General features: G+C 39.8%; 1 protein-coding gene across 6 annotated transcripts in view; it reads left to right on the top strand.

The window, feature by feature from the left end:
• LOC120532652 (inactive N-acetylated-alpha-linked acidic dipeptidase-like protein 2) overlaps positions 1-19,100 on the top strand; it is a 2,009,486-nt gene that overhangs the window by 1,411,072 nt on the left and 579,314 nt on the right. For all 6 annotated transcript variants that reach the window (XM_039758865.1, XM_039758875.1, XM_039758892.1 and 3 more), the window contains one exon: positions 14,296-14,501. In XM_039758865.1, coding sequence (XP_039614799.1) covers positions 14,296-14,501 — 206 coding nt within the window. The remainder of the gene's footprint in view (positions 1-14,295; positions 14,502-19,100) is intronic.

Below are 19,100 nucleotides of genomic sequence, written 5' to 3'. Positions count from 1 at the left end.
CATTCTTGCCTATTTGACTTTGTCTCCCAACTTGAGCTGACCCTCTTAAGTACTCATTTCTAATCCTATCCTTCCTCATCAAACACAATTCATAAAATTGAGAGAGAATGAGAGAGAGGGGTAACCACAGAGGATGGCACTCACTATACACTAATAACCAACATAATGCCTCTTGGCGTATTTCTTTGATTCCTCATTACCAAATACATAATATTTAAGAATATGTTAGTAACTAGAAATGGCAGAATTACAGTACCCATTTAAAGTGTTATCAATACACACACAATACACACTACTGTTTTGTAATGCTGTATTCACTTATTCGACTCTGCAATATATTACTACATATTTTTAACTTATGAACATAGTAAGAATAACATGTATGCTGTATAAATATGGAAGGGCAGACTTGGAGTTTATGCATCTTTTTTTTATAATATATTTTAAAGTAAATACTGTGTACTGTTAATATAGAAGTTATAGATTGTATCAAATCTGTGCAATGTTTTCTTGAGATGCTTTAGCTCTCCCTTGATATTGATAGGGTAAAGTGACTATGTGAAGCTAGTAATAACAATATACTTGGAGGGTAAGATTAAAAGTCAGATTTGTTTTGTAAGATTCAGGTCTTCAGATATGAATGATATCTGAAATATGAAGAGAGAGAGAGAGAGAGAGAATGATATCCTGATGATCTTACATATAATCTATTTGCATTATAATCACTGGTATTCACACACTTAAATCAGACTTGTGTATTTTAATTTTAATGTGGTCCTGTGGTCGAAACTTTAATATTTAACACACATCACCATCTACTGATGCACTGCAGCAACTGCAATAGAATGGGAATGAAAATTCTAGGAAAGCAAGGCCTAATAATTGTGAAGGTATTGTGTGTGGGGGTATTCTTAACTTCTTTGGATAGATTTCACTGAGTAAACGTCAAAGTCTTAATTAAGTTAAAAATAACATTTTTCGTAGTTATTCTGGCACAAACCTTTTATGTATATTGAAGACACAAAACAATGTTGGTAAAATATTACTTATTAAAGTCATTCATTTTCCCTTTTAAGTGCTGTCATTTTAGCTGTTATAATGATGTCATTGTCTACACGGCTTTAACCTAAAATAACACAAAAGATCATTTGACTCATTTCCTGTAGCTCAGGCTGAGTTTGACATACTGTACAGTGCATAAAGCAGAAATTCTCTCCAGTAGTTTTTAGAAAGATGGGCTAATTATGTGGCATCTAGAATGAGTCAGATCAGTTTTAGTCATGTCCACATTCCCCAAATACCACTTTTGTATGTTTTTAAGCTCTTTGAATACCAAATATTGTTTAGTATTCATTATTTAAATATCTATTTCAGCTGTTTGATAAGCTGCACAAATAGTCAGAAATACAATACATATTTTTGTTTTAGCATTTACATGTGTATTGAAATTGTAATTCAGATGACTATATTTGCATAAACTAGGCTTGCAATTAAAAACTAACATTATGGTTTCAAAAAGATTTGTAACGATTAATGGTAAAAATAGTAATACTTTATGTACATTTTTATTTACTAGAAAGGCATAATTGATAAATATGTGAATCAGCTCGTCTGCTGTTTTAACATGATGATTACTAGCTGAAGAATGGAGTGTAATACCTATTAATTGTAAAGTCCTATGACTCATAAATCCAGTTAGGAAGTGTGTTACATTACACACACATTTATCTTTGTTCTTTATTGGCCTTCTGAGGCAGAATACTATTGGTGCATATACAGTATATTGTGACAGATAGGGGACACTATCAACCCCTTGAACCCTCAGATCAAATGTCAGACAGCAGATAAAAGTCCAATAATTGACTTTATTTGAACTACACAGTGCACAAAGCACCCTCCTCTCCACAATACTCATATAAATAAACAATAACACAATTCTCAATAATCAACTCCCAGACGTGTTGCCACCCTTCCACCCAGCTCAGCTCAACATCTGGGATCTCTCATAGTCCTTTTATAGTCCATGACCCGGAAGTGCTTCTGAACCCCTGTCCATGTGACTTCTTAGCACGTCCGGTTCAGATCAAAAGTCTTCTTTTCTTCAACCCGGAAGCACGTCATTTCCCCTGTCCATGTGACTAGGACGCACTTCCGGGTTGTAGGCGAAACCCTCGTTGCTCCTCCCTGCAGCACCTTCTATCGGCCCCCATGGTATCCAGCAGGGCTTTGGATAAAAACTCCATTATCCATAATTCCCTGCTGGCATTTGTGGCACCTCCATGCTGCAGGGAGGGCTCCACCTGGCAACCTGGGTTATATTAGCCGGGATGAATAGTATAGTCCACAATATATATAGAGATATATTGTTTAAATTGATATGTATTTCAGTACATTAGAGTAAGTTCCACAGTAGCTTTTTTGTCCCATGAAAAATGTTGGTGTACTGTTACCTTAAATGCTCTGTAAAATGTGAACAGAACTATATAAAACAAAGATCGATCAATTAATAAACAGATACATAATGCATTAGTTCACTTGGAGTTCATGATCAACACTCACATGGCTCACTCAGTCTGAAATGATTACATTTACTTACTTTTGTCACACTCGTGTACATAGGGGTAACTCTCAAGGCTCTGTTGTGGTAAGCATCTCCACCCTGCGGCAAGAGGAGGTGTTGTCACTAATCACCTTCTCATTTCCCCAAGCGGCCCAACTAAGATGATGCATGAGCAAATCTCATTCCGTTTCACAAACCCTGCCCCTTCTGGGAATTTATTTATGCTATATAAATGATGTCCATGCCAGAAACAACTGTCTTTGAGATCTGTGCTTCAAAGAGAAAAACTTTGTCTCAGTCCAAGTGTCCTCTGAGTGCTTTATATTGTTGTTGTATATTGCCTATTGCTTTCTGTTAAATCACACTTCAGTTTTGTTTCATGATTCTGAGTAAACAGAGCTACACCTTGTGTATTTGGGCCATTGAACCTATACTCATCTGTTTATTGGTTGGCACTGTATATTCATTCTCATTAGGCACATTGCTTTCTTCATAGGCACATGTGATTAAGGTCTAAATAATACTCCATTAACTCCACTCCTCGAAACGCCACCTTATCGTGGTGGAGGGGTTTGCATGTCCCAATGATCCTAGGAGCTCTGTTGTCCGGGGCTTTATGCCCCTGGTAGGGTCACCCAAAGCAAACTGGTCCTAGGTGAGGGATAAGACAAAGAGCGGTTCAGTAAACCTCCCATGAAGAATAAAAATTTGGATGGCATTTTCCCTCACCCAGACATGGGTCACCGGGGACCCCCTCTGGAGCCAGGCTTGGAGGTGGGGCTTGATGGCGAGTGCCTGATGGCTGGGCCTGCACCCATGGGGCTCGGCCGGGCACAGCCCGAAGTGGCAACGTGGATCTCCCTTCCCATGGGCTCATCACCTAGTGGAGGGGCCAAGGAGGTTGGGTGCAGTATGAGTTGGTTAGTGGCTGAAGGTGGGGACCTTGGCGGTCCTATCCTTGGCTACAGAAGCTGGCTTTTGAGATGTGGATTGTCAACTCTCTGAAGGGGAAGGAGCCTCAGTTAGTGCGCGAGGTCGAGAGGTTCCAGTTAGATGTAGTCAGGCTCACCTCGACGCACAGCTTAGATTCTGGAACCAATCTTCTTGAGAGGGGCTGGACTCTCTACCACTCTGGAGTTGTCCCCCAACTTGGAGCCTGTTCATTGGGGTTTACCCCAGTAGACAAGAGGTTAGCCTCCCTCTGCCTTCAGGTGGGGGGACGTGTCCTAACTGTTGTTTGTGCGTATGTGCTGAACAGCGGTTTGGAGTACCCACCCTTTTTTGGAGTCCCTGTGGAGGTTGCTAGAGGGAATACCTTCTGGGGACTCCCTCCTTCTGCTGGGAGACTTCAATGCTCACTTGGCAATGACAGTGAGACCTGGAAGGGTGTGATTGGGAGGAATAGCCTCCCCCCACCCCCAATCTGAACCCGAGTGGGGTTTTGTTATTGGACTTCTGTGTTCGTCACAGAATGTCCATAACAAACACCATGTTCAAGCATAGGGGTGTTCATACAGTATGTGCACCTGGCACCAGGACACCCTAGGCCCCAGTTCAATGATCGACTTCGTGGTCGTGTCGTTGGACTTGTGGCCACATGTCTTGGACACTCGGGTCAGGAGAGGGGCGGAGCTGTCAACTGCACCACCTGGTGGTGAGTTGGCTTCAATGGCGGGGGAGGATGCCAGTCAGGCCTGGTAGGCCCAAATGTGTTGTGAGGGTCTGCTGGGAACGTCTGGCAGAGCCCCCTGTCAGAAGTAGCTTCAACTCCCACCTTTGACAGAACTTCGACCACGTCCCGAGGTAGGTGGGGGACATTGAGTCCGAATGTGCCATGTTCTGTGCCTCTGTTGTTGAGGCGACTGACCGGAGCTGTGGCTGTAAGGGGGACTGTGCCTGTCGTGGTAGCAATCTCTGAACCCCTTGGTGGACATAGGCGGTGAGGGATGCCGTCAAGCTGAAGAAGGAGTCCTACAGGACCCTGTTGTCCTGTGGGACACTGGAGGCAGCTAATAGGTACCGGCAGGCCAAGTGGAATGCGATTTGGATGGTTGCTGAGGCAAAAACTCGGCCGTGGGAGGAGTTTGGAGAGGCCATGAAGAACGACTTCCGGACGGCTTTGAGGAGATTCTGGTCCACCATCCTGCATCTCAGGAGGGGGAAGCAGTGCAGTGTCAACACTGTATATGGTGGGGATGGTGCGCTGCTGACCTCAACTCAGGACGTTGTGGGTCAGTTGGGGAGTACTTCGAAGACCTCCTCAATCCCACTAACATACCTTCCAACAAGGAAGCAGAGCTTGGGGACTCAGAGGTGGTTTCCCCCATCTCTGGGACTGAGGTCACCGAGGTGGTCTAAAAACTCCTTGGTGGCAGGGCCCTGGGGGTGGATGAGATACGCCCAGAGTTCCTCAAGGCTCTGAATGTTGTAGGACTGTCTTGTTTGACACGCCTCTGCAACATCACATGGACAGCAGGAACAGTGCCTCTGGATAGGCAGACCGGGGTGATGGTCCCCCTCTTTAAGAAAGGGGACCGGAAGGTGTGTTCCAACAACAGAGGGATCACACTCCTCAGCCTCCCTGGAAAATTCTATTTGGGGGTCCTGGAGAGGAAGGTCCGTCAGATAGTCGAGCCTCGGATTCAGGAGGAACAGTGTGGTTTTCGTCCTGGTAGCGGAACAGTGGACCAGCTCTACACCCGTAGCAGGGTCCTGGAGGGTGCATGGGAATTTGCCCAACCAGACTACATATGTTTTGTGGACTTGGACTCGGGGAATCCTGTGGGAGGTGCTCTGGGATTATGGGGCACCAGACCCCCTGATAAGGGCTGTTCAGTCCCTGTAAAACCGGTATCAGAGCTTAGTCCGCATTGCCAACAGTAAGTCAAACCCGTTTCCGGTGAGAGTTGGACTCCACCAGGGCTGCCCTTTGTCACCGATTATGTTCATAACTTTTATGGACAGAATTTCTAGGAGCAGCCAGGCCGTTGAGGGAGTCTGGTTTGGTGGGCTCAGGATTAGGTCACTGCTTTTTACAGATGATATTGTCCTGTTTGCTTCATCAGGCCATGATCTTCAGCTCTCTCTGGACCGATTCACAGCTGAGTGTGAAGCGGCTGGGATGGGAATCAGCACCTCCAAATCCGAGACCATGGTCCTCAGCCGGAAAAAGGGTGGAGTGCCCTGTTAGGGTTGGGAGCGAGATCCTGCCCCAAGTGGAGGAGTTCAAGTATCTTGTTCACAAGTGAGGGAAGCATGGAGTGGGAGATCGACAGGCAGATCGGTGCAGCATCCGCAGTGATGCGGGCTCTGCATCGGTCTGTCGTGGTGAAAAAGGAGCTGTGCTGTAACGCAAAGCTCTCAATTTACCAGTCGATCTACATTCCTACCCATACCTATGGTCATGAGCGGTGGGTAGTGACCAAAAGAACGAGATCACAAATACAAGCGGTTGAAATGAGTTTCCTCCGAAGGGTGTCTGGGCTTTCCCTTATTGATAGAGTGAGAAGATTGGTCATCTGGGAGGGGCTCAGAGTAGAGCCACTGCTCCTCTGCATCGAGAGGACTCAGATGAGGTGGCTCGGGCATCTGATCAGGATGCCTACTGGACGCCTCCCTGGTGAGGTGTTCCTGGGCACATCTAACTAGGAGGAGGCCCTGGGGAAGACCCAGGACACGCTGGAGGGATTGTTTCTCTCGGCTTGCCTGGGAACGCCTCGGGATTCCCCCGGAAGAGCTTGAAGAAGTGGCCAAGGAGAGGGAAGTCTGGACATCTCTGCTCAAGCTGCTGCTCCTGTGACCCGATCTCGGATAAGCAGAAGAGGATGGATGGATGGATGGATAATACTCCATTAATTGTTATACTGTAGTCCTGCATGAATAAAAAACAAAAGTTAATTTCATAACTAATCATTTTTAGATCTGTCCACACTGGAGAAGATGTAGCACTTTGTTTTGGTGACCATGGTAGCAGACTTAACTGGCAGGTTCAAAATCTTCAGTAATGCACATAGGTGTGGATAAGAAGTGACAGCTTCTGTGCCTTGACATTATTTTACTTACAAAGATTCTCGATGTTTGATCTATGCTTATTTTTTAATATACAGCATATATACACAAGGTACATTGCAAATAAAATCTGTGAAAGTATTTTTTTAGACTTTTGACAGGACTTCATTTGTGCACTTGTTTGTATGTTGTGTTCTAACATTGCAGTGTGCACACTTGATTTGGAAAATGATTTTTGAGATCGTGTGGTAACACAGAAATAGACAAAATGTCAACATTAAAATCTAGTCTCCCTCTACTACTCTGTGTCTCTACTGTATGCAGCCAGAAGTAAAAAAAATAATACAACAAAGCTTATCCTTTTTGACATATGCACCCTTTGTAACAGTTACTAGGTTTGGTGGCAATGCTTGTAAACTATTTTGTACTTGTTAGCTGGATTTTTAATTATTTATGTTTTTGTCAACATTTCACTTGTTCAGAGTGATTTGCATTAAAAATGATTTTGATTTGCAGGTGCTGTTAACATTGCTCCAGCTGTTAGCAGTATGTTAATATTTTGACAAAAGTAAACACCTATTTCTGGCCAGTGTAAATCTGTCATATTTTCTTCAACTAGCGAATTTCAACTTCACAGGAGGTGAACAAGAGAAGTGAGCTCAGAAGGAAACTGCAGTTCATAAGCTGTCATCTCCTAATACCACAGCTGTTTTAATATATTGTGAAATGAATAGCCTTGGCACATGAAAAAGGTTTGGGGCAACCACCTGTGTACATGATCTTGACTGGAAGAAGGCAAAGTTTTCAGTACAACAGAGTACAGAGTTGAGTCCAAAACAGAACTGGTCAACAGAGGGAGGAAATCGTTTTTTATAGGAATGTCAGAGGAAGTGACGTCATCCTCGGGGCTGGGACTGGAAGTGATGTCCTCAGAGCTGAACTGGAAGTGCCGTCTTTGGACTCAGGCAGAATTTCCCTTGTTTGGTCTGCAGGCATAAAATATGAAGGTTTAGTGCACCCCCCAGCCTGGCATGGAATTCCCTTCTTTTGGTCCCTGTAGCTGTCTCCCATGCACACGTGTGACAGTATATATATTAGATATATTAAACATATATAAATTAAAGATCTGTGTGTGTGAGTATGGAACAGTCCGCACACTCAACCACAGCCACTAGATGACGCATGCATGCAATGTTACATTTTTTCTACACCTGCATGCACCTCACTACAAAAGACTTGTGTGCTGCGAATGCTGCCGTGCAAAAACAACATTGTGATAATGACACAGATGAAATGACACAACGTTGAAAGGAAGCGAATTCCAAGGCTCATCAATGTGCAAGTGAAACACCTCAGCAACAGAGGTCAAGGCTTGAAGTTTTCACTAAAAACATTTTCTATCTGGGGGTATTTTCTTGAGAAAGATTAATAGGACACATATGCCAGCAATACGGCTAAGATATAGTATCACCAGTGTCTTCTTATGCCAGTGGGGCAGCAAGCACAGGTGGGTCCACGACCTTTGCCCTGGGTAATTCTTAAGAGTTAGCTGCCTTTCCAAGTTCACGAATATAGTAAAACTTCTAGGTAGTCATCACACACAGCTAGTATTTATATATATATAATATATATATATAGCCCAGCCGGGGATTTGTTTCCTGCCTTGTGCCCTGTGTTGGCTGGGATTGGCTCCATTAGACCCCCGTGACCCTGTAGTTAGGATATAGTGGGTTGGATAATGGATGGATATATATATATATATATATATATATATATATATATATATATATATATATATATATATATATATATATTGAACATCACAAAATAAACAATGAAAAATTTAACTATTAAAATAATGTATGGAAACAATTATACCCACATCTGATTTATACAGACTATTACAGGTGCCAGAAAGAGTGTTGTTTGTTCATAATATATTTTAAAAACTTTTTGAAATTGTTATTAAATAAGTGAAAGCAACAAATATGAAAAGGTTCTAAAGTATTGACACTTTCCCAACTGAGTATTATAATGATCCCATCTGTCAAAAATAATCAGGTTCTCCTTTAATTCAAAAAGGTCATAAGTTACCCAAAATACATCTGAATACATAAAGCAAGTCGCCAGCTGTGAAATGTCCCATATAGATCAGAATTCCACTCTTTTTGAGCTCAAGTATTCTGTTTGTTTAAAAATCAGACTTGACTAGGAATGTGATTTCAGTGGATACCAATATGTAAACACAAAAAACATATGGCTTTATCTTTATTGCCAGGCAACATAGTTGTTTACATCCGTGCACATAACAAGATTAACAACACAAAATATAATACTTGGCACCATCACAACATTATATGCACGGCATACAGTAGTAGTGAAAATATATATTGCACAAAACATAAATATATAAAACAATTTGACAATCTAGAATTGTTCTCCCACCTATTAATGTATCAAGTAAGTCTTATAAAATAAACATAATTCATATTGGATGGAGAAGTTTGGAAATCAAAGACAGAAATTAATCCAAGAGTATGTTTAATAATGGTGACTACAGTAGGAAAGAAATTTTTTGTATGTCTTGTAGCTCTTGCCTTTAGTGATCAGTAACATTTTCTTGATGATAATAACTGAAAGAGATGTTTGCCTGGGTGAGTATAGTCTTTAACGATATTTCCAGCATATTTCCTGACTCTCAATGTACAGTATACAGGACCTCAGTGGAGTCCAGTTTCTGGACTACAGTTTTTTCTGCTCTCTGAAGAACACAATGCAGTTTATATTTAGAGTGAGCAGATGCATTGCCATACCAAACTGTTATGGAGTAAGTGAGAATTCTTTTAATGAAAGCTCAGTAAAACTGTACCAGCTTTGATTGGAAAAGGTTAAACATTTTAAGTTGATGGAGAAAAATAAATAAGCTGCTGAGCTTTTTAGGTAAGTGCAGAGGTGTTTTAATCTCAGATCAGACTCTAAATGATAGCTGTGCCAAGAACTTGAAATGGTTCTACCCTGTGACACCAGTGACACCATTTAGAACTAGGGGTGTAGGAGATGGGGAGTGTCTCTTAAAGTCCACTATCAAGTCCACTTTTCAAATTAAGATTGTTAAGGGTTTACCAAAATGGCCACCTGGTCCACCCCCGCTCATATTGCACCTCGTCCTAGTCTGTGATCAGGACAGTCATGGTGGTTTCATCAGCAAACTTCAGTAGTTTAACATATAGATCTCTGGAGGTGAAGTCATTGGTGTAGAGAGAGAAAAGGAAAAGAGACAGAAACCATCCCTGAGAAGACCCTGTATTAAATACAGAACTAAAATATTAAATAATATCCTTTCATGAGTAGCTGAGGTTTCTGAATGCTGCAAGATGTAATGGAGAGCCATATTTACAGCATCCTCAACTGCCCTGATCACGCAGCACGGCACAAGCAGCAGCAAGCCAGCTGATCGAGCATAGAGGAGGAAAAAAAAATGTATTTGTTTCCCATTGTATCACCGTTTAAGAGGGGGTTTCAGAAGAGCAACCGCATCTTTTTAGCGTGCGTTCAGTCCCCCTCTTTACAGCGTGAGAGGCAGAGAAACGAAGTGGTTGGCGCGTACGCACCCCGGGGCGGGGGGGAATAATTCATTCACTACAGCTTTATTACTGACAAATATCAAGAAAAAAAATGAATAGCAATAAATGAAATGAAAATAACAATCTCTTTAAATTGTATATCCAGTTAACCAAACCCAGGGGTGGTACAGAAATAAAAACGTTGCAAAAAGATCTGTTGACTCTGTTAGTAATTTTAATTCAGAGCTACCAGACCCTCCACGCATCATGAGACATGACATACGATATGATATTATATAAATTTAAATACAGTCACGAGAAATTTCAATATGATTGACATTAAGCTTGAGTGTAGCATAGGCACGTCACTCTCCAGCTTGGGGAGAAAAAATTATCATAGTAAGGAGCCAGGGGGCTCAGGTGCTCAGCCATATTTTCAGGGGCCCATTGATCATCTGTGACAGATGTGAGATGCTGAACAATTAGACATCCAAATATCTATGTTATTACAGAGGTCATCTGTACAAGCCTATAGTTGTTTAGACAGGAAATATTATCTTTCTTAGGCACAGGCATGATTGTGGATTCTTTGAAACAGGCAAGAACGTTGCATTGAGCCAAAGACTGAGTGAAGATTCCTGTAAAAACAGGTGCTAACGGATCAGGTCAATGTCTTAGTGTGGAGAGAGAAATGTTTTCTGGACCAGAAGAACCTTTACAACATTTCTCTCTGGAAGAACAAACAGACTCCATGTTAAGAAATTTGGAGAGGAAAGGTGCATTTGGGGCTGTAATAGAAATAACTCAGTTGGTTTGATGTCCTGAGTGGTGGAGGGGTGCTTCTCAAATCTGTAATACAAATTGTTCACCTGGTCAAGTAGAGAGGGAGACTTGTATTTGTACCCGTTAATCACTTGTAAAGCACTACAGACAGAGAAAGTCATTCATGGAGAAATTCTGTTCCAACATGACCTTGTATCTGCTTTTTGCACCCATAATAACTGGCTAGCATAGCTCCTTCATAAATAGCCTTATCTCCACTTTTGTAATCTTCCTCTTTAGTAAATCTTAACTTTTTCAGACTGTAAGAAAACCATGGTTTGTCATTATTATATTTGTTGATTGTTTTAGTGGCAATACAGTTTGGAAGTTGGAAGCATACTTGACCCCATTTACATAATTCGGATCAGATCTAAAAGATTATATCCAAGATTGACAGCCTCATCACAGATTAAATCAGTTAGCCAAGTCTTGGTAAAACAAAAGTCAGTAGTCAGTCCTAGAACGTATGAGTGTTCTAAGCATATCCTTTTCATTGCACAGCAATCAAATGTTTGAATGAAACTTACCTAATTGAAGTGGGCAAAAGCCACTTCTCCTGAAATGGAGATGAGTCCCGGCTCTATGATTCAGCTCTCTTCCATCAGTGCTACTGGCACTCCAGCTATGCCTCCCTCTCCTTTAGCTTCCATGTTGTGCTGAGAGACACACCTATGCATAAAACTGATCATGTGTCCTGCTTCATTGAGATCAGATACTGTAAGTCCCTAAAAGCTTAGATGCTGAAGTCAGAAAAAACGGTGAGAATCCATCTTGTTTGTAACAGATTGGTATGGGTATAAGTTAAGCAATGAAGTTCGTTATTGAGCAAAAGTCACAAAACTAATAAAGACAATACTGTGTGGCCTTTCTTTGGATATGATGAAGATTAAAAGCATTTATCTGCATAGGCTAGTTTAGTTTAAGTTGAGAGGATTCTAATTAGTACCTTTATAACTCACCTAGAAGGAGTACCATAATGAGCCAAGTGATTTCCAGTTTGTGCAAATTCTGAGCATGTGTCATATGCTTGTTATGATTTAGATTGTTAGACTGTTATCTGGTTATCCTTAACATTTTGTGCATTCATATTATTATTTATCTTTTTACAGCAATACCATTTTGTTTTAAAACTTCACCGTTGCAGTCATATTGTTTTTGATATGCACAGTACCAGCATGCTTGTAAAGTCATAACAGTAAACATATAAAGATAGCAGTTGGCATAGTCCTATATGGAAGCTTTTGAATGAAAACAAAATCAAGAAGATACATGTGAATTACTTTGTTAGGAACTATATTTTAGTGACAGCTAGGACTTGCTTATGCATTCCTTTTTTCGGTTTTGTTAGCTGGCCTATTTTTAACTTTCTGGTATAACCCTTGTTTGTTTTTTTAACTCTCCTTTTTTGTTTGCCCTTCAAAAATCTTACTCTCCTTTTCTAAAGCCAATTTTCTTGACTTTAGAACTCATTTTCCATCTACAATCACTGGAAAAGGTGATAATTTTTAGTATTTTTCTATCCTACAAAAAGAAGTGCCAGTAATCATAATAATAAAGGAAGTTCTTCTTTCTAAATGAAATGTAGTCCGCAAACAGATCAATAACCCTGGATGAGCAAGGAACTAATAAGCTGTGTGTTAAACAATGTGTTTGGAGGGAGTAGACTGGACTTCCCAGGGATTAAATTTACTTTGCAAACTTTGAACTTTGAAGTCCTTTTATTTTATAGTTGCCAGAACAGTAGTCAGGGATGTTAGCAATTTTTCTACACAGAATATGTTGTTTATCTTTCTTTGACACATTTTATTTCATTACATTAATTTTACTTTTAGGTATTGTTTCAGGGCTAGTCTCTAAGAAAATATTTTCTTTGATTAGGTGCCCTTCTTTCTTTACAGTAACATTCTGGCAGTCGCACCATCAAATGTAATTCATACTCAATTAACTTAAAGTAGCTGTTATTCACTTCTTTGTTCCTGAGGAGGAACAAAAGAAGATCTAGCCCCTGTTCCAGCTCATTTATCTGTTATTCAATCTTCAAATTTATTTACATTTATAATAGACTAGCCATTCCCCTCGGCTCTGCCCACGTAGTAGTGAAACAGGACAGTGAGGAGGGCCCTGCCCTGCTCCCTACTTCAGTCATCACACTTTCCCTACCCCTCGGCCTGCAGACTGTCTCTCTTGGATTATCATGAATATATTGCTCCTGGAAGCGATGTATATAAAACTATGATACTTAGCGTGATGAGAGTAGTCGCAAAATCAAATGAAATGTTCAAGCAAATTATAGAAAAAGAAAAAATCTAAATCCGTTAAGTAGTTCTGTTGTGAAAAGCAGACGGACGGACAGACAGACAGAGGCTGAATTTTATACATATAGAGATTAAGATAAGTTTGATCCTAAAATATTTTTCAAGATCAACAAATCTTTAGTCATGTATTTGTTCTGTTTGAACTGTGTCTTTGAATTAAGAATGAGCATATCAAAGTTCTTCTAAATGTATAGTTATACTAATTGAATTAAATAGTTTTAAAAACTTGAGACAGTTTAGCTTAAATTTGTATAAAGTTAATACATCTCGGTTTCTGTGTAGATCTCTGTGGCCTCAAGTAGTATTTAGCTGATCTTGAATAACAAATCATAAGTAGTATTATTAGAATAAAACATCATACATGAATTGTGTTTGAAGTTCCAGTTTATTGTCCCATCTAACTGGTATGGCTATAGATACACCACCTCCCTTTCTACATTTTTTGTACAGAGATAAAATGAGACTTGTGGGTTTGGGGCAGAGATTTGGAGTTATTTTAATTTCTGAAATCCTGTATGAAAAATCAAAGGAGTTCCAACTGTATGTCACAACACATGCTATTGTTGCTTTATTTCTAAAGATGTTTTTTTTCTGCTCTGCTTTATTGAGCAAATCATTATCTGAAAATATAGCTGATGTCAAGTCATCTAGTGCTCCAATGCCTATGTACATGATGTTCGGAGGCAATGTTCAAAAGAAGAGCCAGAAAGAGAGGAAAACAAATTAAGAATTCAGAAAACTATATTTAGCTAGTGTTCATTTCAGCAAGTCATTTGGGAGCTGGTTTTTTCTTTTTCTCTCTGCCACCAATGCTAGAAAGCAGCTAAATAAATAGGATAAAAAAAATCTGTTATTTACTATGCAGTAAATAATACAATATGAACACATTATGCTTTGCATTCAGTGATAAGCATGCTTAATCTGTCTCAGCAAATCTGCTAATGATCAAATATGTGTCTTTCTGAAGCTGTAAGCAATTAAACTGTAAAGCAAACTCATTTTCTAATCTTTTCTTTCTGATTTTTAGATCGATATATCCTGGTAGGGAGCCACCATCATAACGGGTATGATAAGACTGCAGCAGATGTAATCAGTGGTGCTGCCATAAACACACATCTGATTGAGACCTTGATATCTCTAGTCAAAAATGGGTGGCAACCACTCCGCACCATTATGTTTTGTTCATGGGGTGGAACAGAATTTGGCAAGATTGGTTCTTATGAGTGGGCAGAGGTAAGTGATAATACAGCACTTTAAAAATATGCATTTATCATTTATATTAACAATCTCTTGGGATTCACTTTTCAACAGGAATATTTTAATTACACTACAATGACATTATATTTTACATAATACAGTAGTAACAAATTATCACTTCTAAAACGTGTGACATTAGCAAAGGAGGGGGGAAAGATTAATCACAGTTCCTTATTTAGCATCCATCCATTATCCAACCCACTATATCCTAACTACAGGGCCTTGGGGGTCTGCTGGAGCCAATCCCAGCCAACACAAGGCGCAAGGCAGGAAGCAAATCCTGGGAAGGGTGCCAGCCCATCACTGGTTGTACACACACACACACCCCAAACACACACTAGGGACAATTTAGAATTGTCAGTGTACCTAACCTGCATGTCTTTGGACTGTGGGAGGAAACCCACGCAGACATGGGGAGAACATGCAAACTCCATGCAGGGAGGACCCGGGAAGCAAACCTGGGTCTCCTAACTGTGAGGTGCTACCCACTGCGCCACTGTGACACCCAATTATTTAGCATCGGTTTTTAAAATGTGTGCTCCAGTTAGTGTTGTAATGAGCTAAAAACTAACCCAAAAGTGCTGGGTAAAAGGAAGAACATGTCACTTGTTTGCTGTCGTCCCATTCAGTCAATCTCAGCAGTAATGGGTGCTCCTTCCAAACCCAGTATGTGCTGCAGTCCACAGTGTTGCCTTTCTTTTTACACTAGATTTCCTTGTAAGAACTAAAGAAGACAAGAGGCTATTCAAACTAAATTGTCTTACTGTAGATACATAAAAGAAACGCAAAATAAGTAAACTATAAATGTTTCATACGGTGACATTGCCAGTGGTTTTGTTGAGAAAAATTACAGGTATGCAAAGATCTGCTATAACTTGTACTTTCCCACTCTAAAATGAAACAAAATTAAGTAGGTTTTACAACGGCTTCTGGTAGATCCTGCCAGAGGAACTGTTGGCTGGGTGTCCTATAATCTAGTGAAACTACAGGGGATAGCCATATTGTGACATCCCCAAATCATAGTATGATATTCCAGGATGACAGAGCCTACAGTGTCTGCAGATGAGCCTGAGTGTAAAGGGTACCTGTCAATAATTTATTGATAGAATCGTATGATTTGTGAGTGGTGAGATCTGTGCTTTCTACTTGCTGACCACATGAAATAAATCAATGAAACATTCTAAAAGTTAGAAAGATTGCAGCATGTCATTGTCATTTTTTTACACGGCTTAAGGCAATTCCTTTTATAAAATGCATTCCATTGCATGACATCTCTTGACTAGGGTCAATTTTTTTGCTGCAAAAATATGAAAATGTTGATAAGCGGTGCAACAAATATTAATGAAGTAATCTTTAATTGCCTTCATTGAAAGCTATAGTGCATCCCACTACTGATAGGATGTATAATTTATCTGTATTTTTTTGCATTTTCTAATATTTCAGTATTATACTCCCTTACCAATTAAGAACTAATGAAATCACCAGCAGCCTCTAAATCAATAAAGGTCTGATCATTTGTTCATTAAGACTCATGTTCTATATGAACCAGACTGTCATAAGCATTGAAACATTAAGTCTAATCATTCTAGTCAATATCTCAACCTCTGCAGTTAACAAGTTCCTGCATAGTTTTTATTTATGTTCTTTTAATCTTCACCTTGCAAACATGTTTTATCTAGATTTACTATAGTCGAGGTTCTTTAATATACCTTTTAACATAATTTATTATTATTATTATTATGATTAAAATGTATTATTTGACAGACACATTTATACACGGCTGCTTACAGCATCTAAAATACAGTCAAATTTTTTTTGCTTTTCCATTCTGAGCACATGCAGGTGAGTAACACGCTCCTGTTCACGCAGTGCCAGTTGCAGGAGTTGTAGGAACCCACAGCCTCAGGGTTTGAAGTCCAAAGTCCACTAAACCACACTTCTGGCCGTGAATTTTAAAAAACTATAGATGTCTTTCTGAAGCCAATTTGTAATGTAAAATTAATAAATTTACCCTAATCAGATCCAATATTAAGGCTACGTTCACATTACAAGCTCCATTGCTCATTTGGGAATTTTTGCTCAGATCAAGTTTACCTTTCTTGATGGTTCACATTCATAAGTACAAGTGACCTGTATCTAACTGTGATTTGAATGCATTTGTCCTCCACAATGACATGCATGTGCACATTAATATGTTTGTGCACGAGTTATCTGCATCAACAACACAAAATATAACATCTTTTTGAGAAAACCCATGGTATTAAAACCAATAAAATGGATTTGCTAGCAGATAGTATATGCATTGCATTTTGCTCTGGAGGGTGGTAAACAGTTCATCAGCTGTATATGATTAGGTTGAGAAGGCGAAAAAAAGCCAGGTAGCTAGTTATTGCTGTTTTCGCAGCTATCGCTGACACTGCTCCCCCAAGAGATGTGCGAGTACGAGAAAGGAACCAGCAATGGTGTGACAGTGACAATCATCACAGCAGAAGCTCTCCTCTGTTGTTGTTTTGCTGCGCTGCTGCTTCAAAAAAATGGAACACATAAATTCCAAACAGACTGTTATCATTCATGTCGCTTGACCGCAGATATGCACCTATAATACAGAGTGGGCTATAAAGATATCCAACATTTTGAAGGGCTACAGAAAATGAACAAAGCTTAAAAAACAGTTTTGCTTTAATGGGTTTTAAAAATCATATCAGACAAATGGCAGTCGTTGATCTGTCTGATACTTTCCATCAAACCCTCAAGAGATTGAGGATAATGTTTGAAAACGTTTTCCTTTAGGTATCCCCAAAGGAAAAAAGTCATGCGTGCTTAAATCTGGTGACTATGCCAGCTACCTCACCATATGGAAGTGAGCCTCATCGCTACTCAGAAAAACAGCTACAGCGGGAACCCATTCAAGAATTTCTGCACTTAGGGCTCTGTGATTGGCATGATCTCTGTCACTTAATTCTTGAGCCAACATCATTTTGTAAGGATGCAGTTTTAAATTGGGATGCAGAATCCTCCTCAAACTTTGACTGTTTATGACCAGCGCCATGGCATGCTTACAAGTGGAACTCCTTGGCAATTGCTGAATGGATGCTCTTACTGCTTCCACATTTTCTGGCATTCTAAAGGTCTTAGGTCTGCCAGGTGATTTTCTTTTCAGTGTGGAGCCAGTTGCCAGAAGGTTAGAAATCCATAGCAAGATCTTTTTCCAATCTGATACAGATGCATTTTGACCAAGCGCAAAGTGTGTATGCAACGCTCTCTGCGTTGCTATCACAGAACAGTTGTTCTCATAATATGCTTTAACAATAAATCTCCGATGTTTACTGGTCAAACACATGATGGGTACTGAAAATGGTAGAGCCTAACCTACCAAATGAGACCTACGCCACCTCACTACTCCCACTATAGCCTGCACAGTTCACCCTCGAAATGTAGGAGATCTTTATGCCCCACCCTGTACGTAAGTGATCTAGGACACAAAGGAAAGTGACTGAAATCTGATTTGAAAAGATCAAACTTCTGTGTCCACACAGCCCTGAAAACTTCAGATTTGTGTTACATTAAGGCAAAAAAATAGGATTTGAGTCAATTTAGCCTGGTAATGTGAATTCAGAGTTTTATTTTTTTTTTTCTTCTGAAATAATATTTGTACCGTGGGGAGTGGTGTCAAAGCAGTTAGCACTACCTCCTCATAGATACACCATCGTGGATTTGAACCCCATGTCTATTTATTGTCTCTACGAAGTCTGCATATTCTTACTGTTTTTAAAAGGGTTTTCCTTTGAGTATTCTGATTTTCCTCCAATATCTCCAAACACATGTGCATGTTAGCTTAATTGACAATTCTAAATTGACTTTATATAAGTGCAAGTATGAGTTTTATAGATAGATAGATAGATAGATAGATAGATAGATAGATAGATAGATAGATAGATAGATAGATAGATAGATAGATAGATAGATAGATAGATAGATAGATAGATATCCCCCAGGTGGAATTGAAGAGTCACATAGTGTAGGGGAGGAACAATCTCCTCAGTCTGTCAGTGGAGCAGGACAGTGACAAAAGTATGTCACTGAAGCTACTCCTCTGCACTGTTCATGGTGGATTCCTACACAGAATGTTATTCTAATACTGTAGTTTCCAGCACTCTGTTAATTGTGTTAAGCAGATAACGAAGAAGAAGAAGTAATAAACCGTATGGTATACCTGCTTCTTGGTTTTAGGTTCAATAATGCGCTTGTTATGTGAGAAGGGGAAATAGATAGAAAATGAAAGATTTTTTTTTTTTGTTATCACTCAGGTGCCCTTTTAGAAAACTAGTACAATGTTATCTAAGAAAGGCAAACAAACTACTGCCTATTTTCAATATTTTCAACCTTAATTGCTGCCCAATCCAAAGTGTGCATGTTAAAGAAAAATAATTAGTTCTGTTCTAAAATTATCAAAAGACAGAAACCAAGGTGCAGTGTAAAGGGATGGGCTACACTGAATTTAAATACCTCCTTCTGGTTTTAGGGTTCTGTGAATAAGCTTCTGGGTATGCTCGGCTCTTACCCTGATTATTTATT

This window comes from Polypterus senegalus, chromosome 1 (assembly GCF_016835505.1).
Source record: "Polypterus senegalus isolate Bchr_013 chromosome 1, ASM1683550v1, whole genome shotgun sequence".
In the NCBI taxonomy this organism is placed as follows: domain Eukaryota; kingdom Metazoa; phylum Chordata; class Cladistia; order Polypteriformes; family Polypteridae; genus Polypterus; species Polypterus senegalus.
This window is presented reverse-complemented; position numbering and strand designations above follow the sequence as displayed.